Genomic DNA, 12,527 nt, shown 5'->3' on the forward strand with positions numbered 1-12,527 from the left:
TTTGAAGGTGTTATCTTAAATGGTTTGTGAATAATTAAATTTTTTGGTCGCTCAGGCTACATTTGGTTGTCGATTCCGAGGCCTGAAATGGTCAAAACGGCGTATCGCAAAAAAATTAATATAAAAAAAAGTATAAGCAGTATCTTTGAAATTTTTTGTATTTTTACTTAGGGCATAGGAATGAACATTTTCACAAAGTTTCATCAAATTCTGAGATGGTGGGTTTCATGACCCGGGTGATTTGACATGGAATGACTCAATGATATTTGTCCTTAAGTTTAGTTCCTGAGAAGGTTGTATGAATAAGTTGTCCTTAAACTTTGGTTTCATTTTAAAAATAGAGTATTTAATATAAACTAGTGTCCCTGTTGCTCGATTTCGAGCAATTGCTAAGTATTACAGGCGTTAATTTAAAACGAATTTCAACCAAGTCAACAAATATTTGTAGCAAACTGTTAAATTAGCAAACGTATTGACTGTTTACAATTAACATGCTCTTCTTCTCACTTTTGATTTCTAACAACAGCTGGAATTTCATAACAATTTTTGTTTCCAATGTTAATCTTATGGAGAAATACGAAACTTTAAAGGGCGCCAGGGCCTCACTCTCTAGTTATTTCCCTAAAAAGAAAGTTTCCTGCACAACTTCACGTTACGCTCTTTCCAATGACACCAAAAACATGTCAATCGGTTCAGTAGTTTCGGAGGAGTAATTGTCACAAAAATCCTGCTTGCGTATTAAATAAGTATAGATTAGTAATTTACATCAGTAGAAGCTGTCACTGATTTAATTAAACTACAGTAAATTCTTAACCATCTCAACACCTTGTTAAACGCATACATGGGGGATCTGAAACCTTAATACAAATTTGAATTGGTTGAAAAGTTAGCCAGGAAACAGCATTTTTGCTCAGGTGTAGGTACAGTAGAACCTTGATAACAAGACTCTCATGGGGATTATTAAATAACACTTTTTATCAAGGTTAACTCCTTATTGAGGTTTGCAATAACATGTGATTTGGGGTGGAATAAATTCAAGGGGATTTGAAAATGACACTTGTTATCAAGGGTGACTAGTTATCAAGGGTCTTTTTATCGAGGTTCCACTGTAGTTGGCTTGTACAAAAAAGTGTAATGGAGCAGAAAACAACACAAATCTAATACTGTGATAACGGTTACGGTCAGAAAACAACAGTTAACTATTTATTAAACAGAAATAGATTTTGTGTAGGCCTAACAGAGCTGTTAATTGTAATATGTTTAACTGTTATACATCTAATTGATTCCATGTGCCTTTAATTTTCAACGATTGAATGACCAGAATAAAGGTTATTCAAAATGGCCTTGCTTATTTCATTTTGGCTATCGGGGGGTGTAAATTCTTTTTTGTACTGAAACTGGATACATCTTTAAGTCAAAAATGGATTTTTAGCTCATATTCAAAGGTTTACTCACCGTCAATGTCGACAACGACCATCTCATGAGGCTGAGCTTGTCCGTCCATGAGGCAGTAGAAGTGGACGGCAGAGTCAAAGGTGATGAAGGCCACGGAGGTGCGAGCGTCGCCAGGGATGTTTTCTAGCTCGCTCCGCAGAGTAGCACACACAATTTTGAGGTAGCCACTCTCACACGCCAGTCGCGACACATCCAGCACGAACACGTAGATTGCCGGCTGCGGTGGTCGCACCTGTAGCATTCAATGTAATGGAGGACAGGCTAGGCAAGCTGTGAAGTGTGCTGGAGATCTTAATGTTAACACTTAGCTATCAAGTTCGATAAATAGGCCACCTGAGGTATGGAAAGGGAACAGTTGGCCGGGGGCAATTTTTCATCATTTTTTTGAAAGTATATTCTCTTAGGGTAACTGTAGTCTAAAAAGAGTAAAAGAGAATAATTGTTTTCGTTCCACTTAGTTTCTACAATTCACGTTTAATGTCTTACCATGTATTCAGAAGGAGCAATAAATTCTATCGTTGCAGATTTTATCTCTGGCCTCCTTGATGGATCTCCGTACGTCTTGGTCATTGGATCAAATTGAAACTCATCGGGTACTGGAAACAAACACCGGCATATAGGAATGTCAAGTGATTAATTACTTGATTGTACTGTTTAGTTTACTAGTAGTTAGATTCTACAAATTAACAAAAAAGACAAAGTAGAGACTAAAATTAAAGAACTTGAAAGACCTGACATACCATATCCAAAACTGTGACAAATTGCCAAATTGTTATTTTTCATAACTAATTGAAGCCTCAAATGTCCAGAGCCATAGACTGCAATCAATTTTCCTCCTAGGATACATCAACCGAAATGCTCTATCCAATGTTTAAAGTAGTTAACTTCTTAATCCATACTCCTTACTGTAGATTCCCTGTGGAAGACCTTGGAACCTGGTCCTTTTATGAATTCCAAAAAGTCCAAACCATGAGTCAAGTAAATAAAAAAGAGTGAATGGATTTAATAAACTACACATCATATGTGCCAGAGTAATGAAAACAACAGTATCGTACTAAGCAATAAAATATTGCAGGGTTAACACCTGTTCAGCACTAGATAATTGAAGTTGTGACAAGTGTTTTTCAACCTGCATCAATTTTCTTTGGAATCAAGTGTGTGGTTTAAACATATGTAGCCTTCTGAACCAAACAGATCCATTTAATAGGGAGTTTACAGTAACTACACATGGAGTTATTTGTACTAAATCTTAAATTCCATACCAGTATTCAACTTACATTCGTTAACTCTAAAGCACAAGTTGCACTTCCAACGTTTATTGTCGACAAAGTAGACAAACGGGTTGATGTATGTACGGCACATTCGACATCTTACTATGACTGTACACTGGATCACAGAGAGTTGCTGCAAACATAACAAACACAATTATCATGATTGCTTTATCAAAAAATACATAAAATAATACTGAACTGTAGCTTGCAGTTATGAGGTTAGTATTCATGTTTAGCATCGTAGAAAATGTTATCTATCCATGACCTACAAGTACTTTACTTCACAATATTTGGGCTATTTGAGGGGAAGTTTCCCCACCACTTTTTTTCTGTTTAATGTCGGTTTCTTAGTCAGCTATTATTTTAAAGGTGTGGGGTTAAATGGAAGGGATAGATTTCTTCCCCTAAAACTGCCCAAATGTTGTGAACACAGTATAACTACTAATAATACATAACTTGTAGGCTATAGTTAATGTGAATTGTTTCAATTTTTATTTTCATTATTATTATTGATTATGTAGCTTCCTAAAGCTCCAACAAAGTGATCCACTCATGCAAACAAAAACCTATGTTAATTTGTGATACATAAAAAAAAATAAAAATAAGTTTTAAAAAGCATAAGCGTTAGCAGTTTGTTGAAATCCAAATCAATAAAACCCTGCCACAATAGTATTACAATACGGTACTGTTTAGTGGAGAGTGAGTATTCATAGAAAAAAATATTTAGAACACAAAGCATGATAGCAAGAGGCAGTTAAATGGTCAAAGGTGTACAGGTATAGATTATACAGGTAAAATGGACTTCTGGATGGTGGATAAAGTTTTTGACAAGGTGATACAAATTAAGACACAATTTCAAATTGAAAGATTAAAACCTAACATAAGCTCACTTCAATCATAACTATTATCAATAAAATAAGGCAGTACCAAGCCATCTCATTGCAAAACTAAAATGGCTACATCACAACTAGCTGATGTGGCTATGAGTTTTTACTTATATAAGTTGGCTAAAGCACGAATTGGAATAATTTATTACTTAAGTCTTTATAACGCCCTGGTTGAGTGTTAGTAGTGTGATTTTTTTTCATTAAATAATTTACCTTAAAATATAAAACAGAAATATAAAAAATGGGACTAATTTATTGCAACATATGGGTTAAAATGAAATGCCCATATTTTATCACTAAGCTGAACCCACTACAATAATTAAAAACCCAGAAATTAGAAAAAAGTTCAAACCAAAAACAAATAGTTAAACCTAGCCCCAGAAAGAACAACCGAAAACTAATAAGCAATAGACAAAATAAAATAAAAACCTTGATATTTTTTGGCCGTTGTGGGGGTTCATAATAATTGGCTCCCTCCACCTCTGCAGGACATTCCTGATGGACAGATTTTAATGATATGGAAATATATGAAATAATTTAAAAAATCATTGGTAGGTTTTTAGAGTTTATATAATTTTTAAAAAACTTTGGATAACATTGTTAATAGTTTTACCCTATATCATTGTAATACTTCAATCTGATAGCTTAAAAATGCTTGTAAAAATGCAAAAATATTTCAAATCCATATGCTACAACAAAATTGATTCCCATATCTTGCATCCAAGGGATTTTCTTAAAGAAAAAATAGAATCAATTTCAATTATGAAAAACTGATTCTTACAGTTATTAAATTTATTTTGAATGCATAATTGCTTTTTAAAACTTTTTAGTCAGAATCACAGCTACTTGTGATCATCTCTTGTGTTTGCGACAACATCCAAGAACACATGTTCCATAAATAGCCTATCGTTGAACATTATGTTGATTTTTGCCATTGCATAAACATACAAAATTCAAAAATTTTACAAAGATTAGGACTATATTAAATCATTAAATCCATTTGATCAAAATTTTAATGTTAATCTTTTTGTAACCTTTGTCGGATTTGAGATTTGGCTTCGCCACATCACATCTTTCAAGACATTTTACTTAATTAATATAGGCCTACCAAAAATTGTAAGCACCTACACCTTTCACAAAAACATGTTTCAATTCAGACTTTCTTTGTAGGCCTAACATTTACGCCTGATTATTTTAAAACTTTGTTTTGTTTCTTAACTCTATAGGCTGTTTGTTTGATAAATTAATATTTTGTAATAAAGCTTTTTAACTGTGTTAAATATTATAATTTCTAGATTTTAACTAAACACTCCATTAATTTTATTAAACATCAAAAAAGAACAAATATTTTGTGGACATAAGTTTAAAAAAATTTCAACACAGTAGTAAGAAGAAGACAAACAAAATAAATACTATAGCCTAATCATTTAATACACTAATCTACTTCAAACAAATGCTTTCAACAAATATTTCGAACAAATCCAAGGAATTAATTTTAAAACATTCAACATTTGTTCATGATAAGCGCTTCAATTGTTTAGCCTATATTACTATCAGACAATTGGTGTAGTGTTTGTACAGTTGATAAGTGCTATGTGCTCAATGAGCAGTGTGAGACGTACGTAAATCAATGACGACAGTAACCACTCGTCACCACAAATGGGCTACTCTTGTTATATTAAATGTACGCTTAACAAAAACTACACACAAGTTTTTAAGTCAAGTAGCTTGAATTCTAATACGACTTTACTCAAAACAAGCAATTTTTACTCACATCACAAAGATTAAATAGATTTTTTACTTACGTTCAAATCCTTAAACGGGTGAATAAGGACTCCTAAAGGCAGTCTTGATTTATCTAACAACGATTTGGTTTCTGGTATTTTGGTAAGAGTACACCTGAAGATTCTAAAACAATAACACTCGGTTAGAAATAGGTGATTATGTAAGTATATAGGCCTAAGATTCCTAAGGGTAGACTAGTTTTAGAATCTAACCTAGAGACAAAACAGTGTATAAAAAATCAAATGTTTAGATTTAGAAAAAAATATGCACTAGTATCTGGCATTACAAAAATCAATAATTCTGTTGTAATAGTGTGATGTTTTACTACTCAATGTTTCATTGGTAAAAAAAAATTCAATTAAACATGTTAGTTAATTTTGTTAATTCCTTGAAAATGTAATCCAGGACCTTTTATGAAAAGTCCATGTATCAATAGCGGACGGGTCTAGTTTAAAAGATTAAAACGCCTCTGAATTTACTCAGGATTGAGTTTGTTAGGCAAGCACTATAACCACTAGGCTGTCCCGCTATATCCCAACCACATTCCTAAAATATTGATTAATTAGGTTAAAAACTAAAAAACTAAAACTATTATTAGTTGCTATGCTAATATATGTGTTTACTTACTCTGGGCTACAGTTCGCTGCCTCGTACAGTTCGTGCTGCAATCGTACAGCGGGTGGATCTATTTTCTCTTTGGGCAGCAGATCTCGGCACTTCAGTAGGTCCACGGTGTCCATACCCTGTGAGTAGAGAAAATCATAAGTTTTTAATTAAGTTTGAATGTGTTTATTGGTAAGCATCTTATACATAAGTAGGATGGGTTTTGTCCTTGGTAATGTTCACAAAAAATTGAGATTTTAGGACTGATATTCCTTAAAAGAACTAAAAGCTTTAGTGTTCTCTTTCACCAAATGTAAACTCTACACAGTGTATTGAATTTTCAAGGCGTGAAACTGCTTTATTCTAGTTTTATGTTGTGAAATGAACATGAATAAAAATGTTAAATCTACAGAATTTATTAAATACTAGATATTGAGAAACATTTTCATTTTGATAAATTTTACTAAACCAAAACATGCCTAAAGGCTCACTAAGGATTTTCAATAGGCTAAATGTTTTCCATTGACATGTTTTCAGAAAGAACCATATTTCTGCTGAATAGAAAAACTCATAATTCACAATATTTTATATATTTACATTAATTGGAACTTGGAACCTGGAACCTCAACCTTATTGTTTGCTTCTAATAAACAGTTAAAAAATTTGAGAGTGAACTTACCCAAAGCTTGTTGAAGCCCTGCTGTACAGACATAGTGTTCAACTGAGATGTCAGCCCATCTACAGGGCCAGGCTGTTGATAGGTGCCAGGCTAAAGCATCAATTTTATTATCACTAAGCGTTATCAATTTTAAACCAGTAAGTTACAATGAATGGATTTACTTAAAGCCAATATAAAATCAATTTGGAAAAAATCAATGATGTTTTGGTTGAATAAACCATGGTCATGCCTAAGGATGTGATGACCACATGACGTATTTCAGATGAAAAGGTCAAATATATTTGTTATTTACTCAATTTTTAAATACAGGCTTAGGACTATTTAAAGAGCAACTTGATTTTTATTTTCAAGTTTGATGTATGTTTATAAATGCGGAGTAACATGATTTTATATGGACAACCTACGATTTGTTTGCGCACACAAATTATAAAGCAAACTAATAAAGTGAATTCTTTTGCAAGTCGTCCTAAATATGTTAAATATTTGGTTGTAGGCCTATTAAGATAATTGCATACAACAATACAAAGACAACAACTCTTTAAGAAGTTATGGAATCCACCCTTTTAATTCTCTAAAAATTGCTTAAAGGAAAAATGTATCCATTGACTGAAGATTAATAGTGATAATAAAACTCACCATTTGTGGATACCGCTTATTGTACTGGTTTCCAATCTGCTGAGGTTGTTGAGGATACCCGCTGGCAGCATATTGTGGTTGGGTAGTGGAGTTGACGTTATTGTATTGGTACTGTGGAGGGTTAGGAGGTTGCTGGCCGAACTGATTAGGTGGTTGAGAAAATTGGTTAGGCAATTGGGAAAATTGATTCGTGGGTTGAGGGTACTGATTAGGTGGTTGGGAAAATTGATTGGGTTGCTGGGAAATTGGCTGAGGTTGTTGGGAAATTGGATTAGGTGGTTGGGGATATTTATTTGGTGGTTGGGGATATTTATTTGGTGGTTGGGGATATTTATTAGGTGGTTGAGAAAACTGATTGGGTTGCTGGGAAATTTGGTTAGGTTGTTGAGGAATTATATTAGGTGGTTGGGGATATTTATTAGATGGTTGGGTAGATTGACTGGGTTGTTGGGAAATTGGGTTAGGTGGTTGGGATTGTTTATTCTGTTGAGGAATGTTAGGTTGAGAAAATTGGCTATTTTGTTGAGGAATTTGGCTAGAAGGTTGAGAAACTTGACTGGGAGGTTGGGGAAGCTTACTAGATGGCTGAGAAAGTTGATTCAGAGTTTGAGGGATTTGATTTAGTTGGGCGGGGTGACTAGAAGGTTGAGCCGTTTGAATTTGTGGTTTGGGATGTTGATTAGACTGTTGAGTGAACTGATTCGGGCCCGATGGCTGACTAAACTGATTTACATTGGGATTTGGAGTTTGGTTAGAAAACGGTGATGGTTGAGGAGAGGGCTGTCTTGTGATTTGTTGGAACTGGTTTGGCGGAGGTTGGAAAGGGCTTTGGGGAAGTTTTTGAAACTGACTTGGCAATGGAGCCTGACTACTGGGATTGGAAGGGGGCTGAAGAGGTGCAGCAGCCTGTGGTTGGCCACCAGGATAGCTGGGGTGTGGAGGTGGCCTGGGTGAAGGTATCTGACTGGACATGTTGTTGGGTTGGTGAGAGGAAGGGAACCTAGCGACAGACTGACTAGAGGGGGGTTGAGGGGAGGAGAATGGCCTTGAGGTAGGGTTAGGAAGGTTTCCCGGTGTTTGCATTACAGGTTGCATTCCCTGGTCTCCAGATCCCTGAAACATCATTTCATTTTAATCAAGATGGAAAAAAATGTTGTATTATAAACAATTAGAAGTCAAGACTTATAAATATTTTCTTAAATTGGTTGTATACATACAGGACAGTAAAAGCCTCAAATGGATCTTTGTTCAGTGTTTTTTTTTTGTTTTTTTTAAGGGGGAATCATAGTCTACAAGAGATGACTATGTCCTTGAACTTGAGAAAAACTGGCTTTTTCATATGCTTTGTAGCAAAAACAATTAAGTATGTACGTACATAATGATCAATGGCATAGGTTAAGTAAGTAGTTATGCAAGCAGAAAAATTTGAGTTCTAGACAAAAAGAATTAATTTTTAATAGAGAGATTACTTAATCTCTATATTAACATTTTCCTTTAGTAGATATGTGTTGTCATTATGAATCAGACAAAGAGTATTTTAGAATTGATCATGTCTGATATAATGTAGTGTGTTTTATTTATTTCACAACCATTTAAATTAACTCATAAAAGACTTATTTGTGAACTGATGCATGTCCAATGATAAAGCGGGGGAAATTTAAAATACCCCCCCCTGCAGCAAACCTGCCGACTAAGCGAATTTCCATTTGCCTGGATTGATTTTTCAATTAATCTATTAAATTAACATTTATGCCTTCCTAGGTTAGCTCCTACAGGGAAACTAATGAAGTGTATTTTTTATTAAAATATCAATAGCTTAGTATGAAATGAATAAATCCGCCAAGTTTGATCAAAATATATCCATAAACAAGCCAACTACACCATTTTACAATATTGTCCATAAGAATAACATGGGAATTTTAAATTAATAATTGGTTGATATTTCTACGTTTCCCAACCAATCACCGTACAAAAACACTTTGATATAGGCCTACTAAATTATTTGTTTTTTTAAGCTCTTTACAAAGGTCTGGTGAAAAATTGATAAATTTTGTGTTTTAAGGGTAAAAAATTAGAAAAACCCATTTTTACTCCATAAAACCCCCCGTTACCATGGTCCGCTCATGCTGGTTCGCGAACTCATTTAAGTTTATCCCGCCGTACACCTTAAACCAAATGTTATAAAAATTGGAAAAAAATTACTCAAGTTATCGTATGTACGGACACACACATGTAGGCCTATATATAAATATATACATTTGAATGAATGGTGTTTTTGGCCTCTGTGGACATCAAAATGAAAAAGTAAATCGGTCCCAGGCCTAGGTATTACCATGAGACCTACGGTAATAGCTACTTCCAGGGAAATTGGCTAAAATGTATCAAAACAAATCTAAGATCAAGATTTAACAATAAGTGAGAGGTATACTTGTAGAAGTCATTTGCATTATTTTAGGTTCAAGGTTAGGCTGGTAGGCTAATATTAAAGCTATAAATATCTAAAAATGTTCTAAATATTGATTTCTTCAGTGAAAGGGGAATCATATTGATAAGAAAGTCCAAATCAACACAAAACTATCTACTATCACAAAACTAGTAGTGTTTGTGTTGAACCAGCTGAGGAAACTAGTCAAGCAAGTCAGTCATTAACTGATAAAGATCTTGTGAGCTGGAGAGACAAGGAAAACTTCACCAACTAGTGATAAGATATGCATGTAATGAGTTTCCTGGTTCCAACTAAATCAGCCGTTCCAGACAGGAACTGCTTGGTATTCAAAAAACCTTGGTTTCTTCGTTTTTTATTTTTTTTTTCTTCTTAAGGTTCTGAATTCAGATTTAGTTTTTTTAACTGTGTAGGCTACCTATTTTTAACTGATGTTTGTCAGTAAAACAGCTTTTACAGATTGAGATAGTTAAGCTAAGTAAACTAAAAGCCTTTTTCTGTGGCTGAAGTCTGGTGCGAAGTGTGGGAACCGTTTGTGGGATTTAGATTTACGTAAACAAAAAGAATTTTAAATTTTAAAAAAATTTACATGAGCCTTATGGGTTGCCATGTTGGTGACGAAATAACAACAAAATACAGGGAGCGGCAGAAATATCTGACGGTTTTCAAGCGAGTACAGTCCGGCAGCCGAGTGGAGGGGGGTGGTGGGGAGCGGCTCATTCTCAAGGCCAAGTGTGACAATTTTAGTCGCCATGGAGCAGTGGACCGGTATACATCGCGCGTTTGCCGTTGAAGCGTTTTTTAAAAATGGCGATTCTGTTGTTGGTACGCAACGTAAGTTTCGGAGGCATTTTAATGTGGCTCGTGGGGAACCTATCCCATCCCGACCTACACCATCAAATTGTGGGTGGATACCTTTAGATCACAGGATCAACTGCAAAACGTAGGCCTACGGGCCGTCCAAGGCCAGTGAGGATGCGTGAGAACGTGGAGCGAGTGCGACAAGCTGTGCTAATGACCCCGCATCGCCCGGAGCGTAGACAAGCTGCTGCTCTTGGCATGTCTGATCGCTATATTCGACGAATATTGCACTCAGGCCTTCACTTTCACCCGACAGCGATCAGACATGCCAAAAGCAGCAGCTTGTCTACGCTCCGGGCGATGCGGGCTCGTTAGCACAGCTTGTCGCACTCGCTCCACGTTCTCAGGCGTCCTCACTGGCCTTGGACGGCCTGTAGGCCTACGTTTTGCAGTTGATCCTGTGATCTAAAGGTATCCACCCACAATTTGATGGTGTTTCGGGATGGGATAGGTTCCCCACGAGCCACATTAAAATGCCTCCGAAACTTACGTTGCGTACCAACAACAGAATCGCCATTTTTTAAAAACGCCTCAACGGCAAACGCGCGATGTATACTGATCCACTGCTCCATGGCGACTAAAATTGTCACACTTGGCCTTGAGAATGAGCCGCTCCCCACCACCCCCCTCCACTCGGCTGCCGGACTGTACTCGCTTGAAAACCGTCAGATATTTCTGCCGCTCCCTGTATAAACAGAAAACAAAAACAATTTGAAGAAGTTTTAATCACATGTTTTATTTACAGCGTGGGGTGAAAATAAGAGTTTGCACAGTATGTACATACTTTTGGTCGAGTTTTTGACACCGGGGCGAGCTCTAGTAATAATTCTAACTTATTTTAAAATTCAAAACAAATTAAACATTTCCCAATAATATTCCCCAAATATTCAGCTAACTAGTAAAGCTGAAGGTATTCAACCCAGAGGTATTCAGGGCCTAATGTATTCAGGTTGGTGTCTTAAAATCTTTTTTTTAGGCCTATAATAAGAGTTTAAGTCAATCTCTATGGAGTTGATGACTAATAAACAGATCATAACGGTAGGCTATGTTTAAACCTTGTAAAAAAAATAAATAAAAGATACAAAATGTAACTTATTAACTTGTTGGTTGTAATCTGCAACCCTTCAGTGATCGGTGAAGAAAAAACAATGGCGAATCTATACTGTCTGCCCGTAAGATGAGGAGCCTTTTCATGCTAACCATCTTAATTGTCAATAACTTAAATATAGCATACATTTAACTTGCATGATATGTTTTTTATTTAGATTGTTTGCCATCCTAATCTGCAGTGTGGCTAATTCAAAAGTGGATCGGGGTTCTACTGTAAAGAAATGTGATTGTACTGAATTAAGGATATCAAAAGGTCAGTTTTTAAGTATTACCGCTACCTACTTGGGTGGAAGGCTTGTCAGATGTATTGTGATCTAAGTCTTAACTGATATTTAAATCTAATAAAATATTCTATATCCATACTTGCATCAGCTTTTACATTCTTGTTGTAATTTTGGAGGATAAAAGATTCAATTCACTTTTTGAAACTAATTTATTAAAATTTTCAAATTAAAATCTGACTATAGAATTACCTTAACACATACAGGACCTACCCTGTTATGAGTGTAATGGATAGGTTAACTCAGAAATATAAAAATAAGATTGACCCACCTGACTACCGAGCGGAGGAGGCGTAGGACTGGAGAAGGGTGTGCTGTGTACAACCTGCCCAGCCTTGTCCTTGGGCCAGTGGTTAGGTTGAGGTGCAATCACATGGTTGTAAGGCTCCGTGAAAGGCTTACGTGCATGCGTGGCTGGCGAGGGGTCCCTGGACGACTGAGAGGACAAACTAGCTGAAAACAGAACAAATCATTTAATAACTCAGAGCTTATAAGTAGTCAATTATTAATTTATTT

At 35.5% G+C, this 12,527-nt stretch overlaps 1 protein-coding gene across 4 annotated transcripts in view; it reads right to left on the bottom strand.

The window, feature by feature from the left end:
* Nucleotides 1-12,527, bottom strand: part of LOC128985620 (protein transport protein Sec24A-like) — a 31,156-nt gene that overhangs the window by 15,847 nt on the left and 2,782 nt on the right. The window contains exons 3-12 of one of the 4 annotated variants that reach the window (XM_054405318.1): nucleotides 12,283-12,464; nucleotides 7,533-8,429; nucleotides 7,317-7,490; nucleotides 6,681-6,770; nucleotides 6,026-6,141; nucleotides 5,419-5,521; nucleotides 4,043-4,108; nucleotides 2,733-2,859; nucleotides 1,942-2,051; nucleotides 1,456-1,687 (exon numbers count right to left, since the gene is read on the bottom strand). In XM_054405318.1, coding sequence (XP_054261293.1) covers nucleotides 1,456-1,687; nucleotides 1,942-2,051; nucleotides 2,733-2,859; nucleotides 4,043-4,108; nucleotides 5,419-5,521; nucleotides 6,026-6,141; nucleotides 6,681-6,770; nucleotides 7,317-7,490; nucleotides 7,533-8,429; nucleotides 12,283-12,464 — 2,097 coding nt within the window. Of the gene's footprint in view, nucleotides 1-1,455; nucleotides 1,688-1,941; nucleotides 2,052-2,732; nucleotides 2,860-4,042; nucleotides 4,109-5,418; nucleotides 5,522-6,025; nucleotides 6,142-6,680; nucleotides 6,771-7,316; nucleotides 8,430-12,282; nucleotides 12,465-12,527 lie in introns of all 4 variants that reach the window. The other 3 variants (XM_054405317.1, XM_054405320.1, XM_054405319.1) reach the window with 3 other exon arrangements.

Source organism: Macrosteles quadrilineatus, unplaced genomic scaffold (genome assembly GCF_028750875.1).
Source record: "Macrosteles quadrilineatus isolate MER2022 unplaced genomic scaffold, UCM_ALF_1.0 Scaffold_2__2_contigs__length_208266976, whole genome shotgun sequence".
In the NCBI taxonomy this organism is placed as follows: domain Eukaryota; kingdom Metazoa; phylum Arthropoda; class Insecta; order Hemiptera; family Cicadellidae; genus Macrosteles; species Macrosteles quadrilineatus.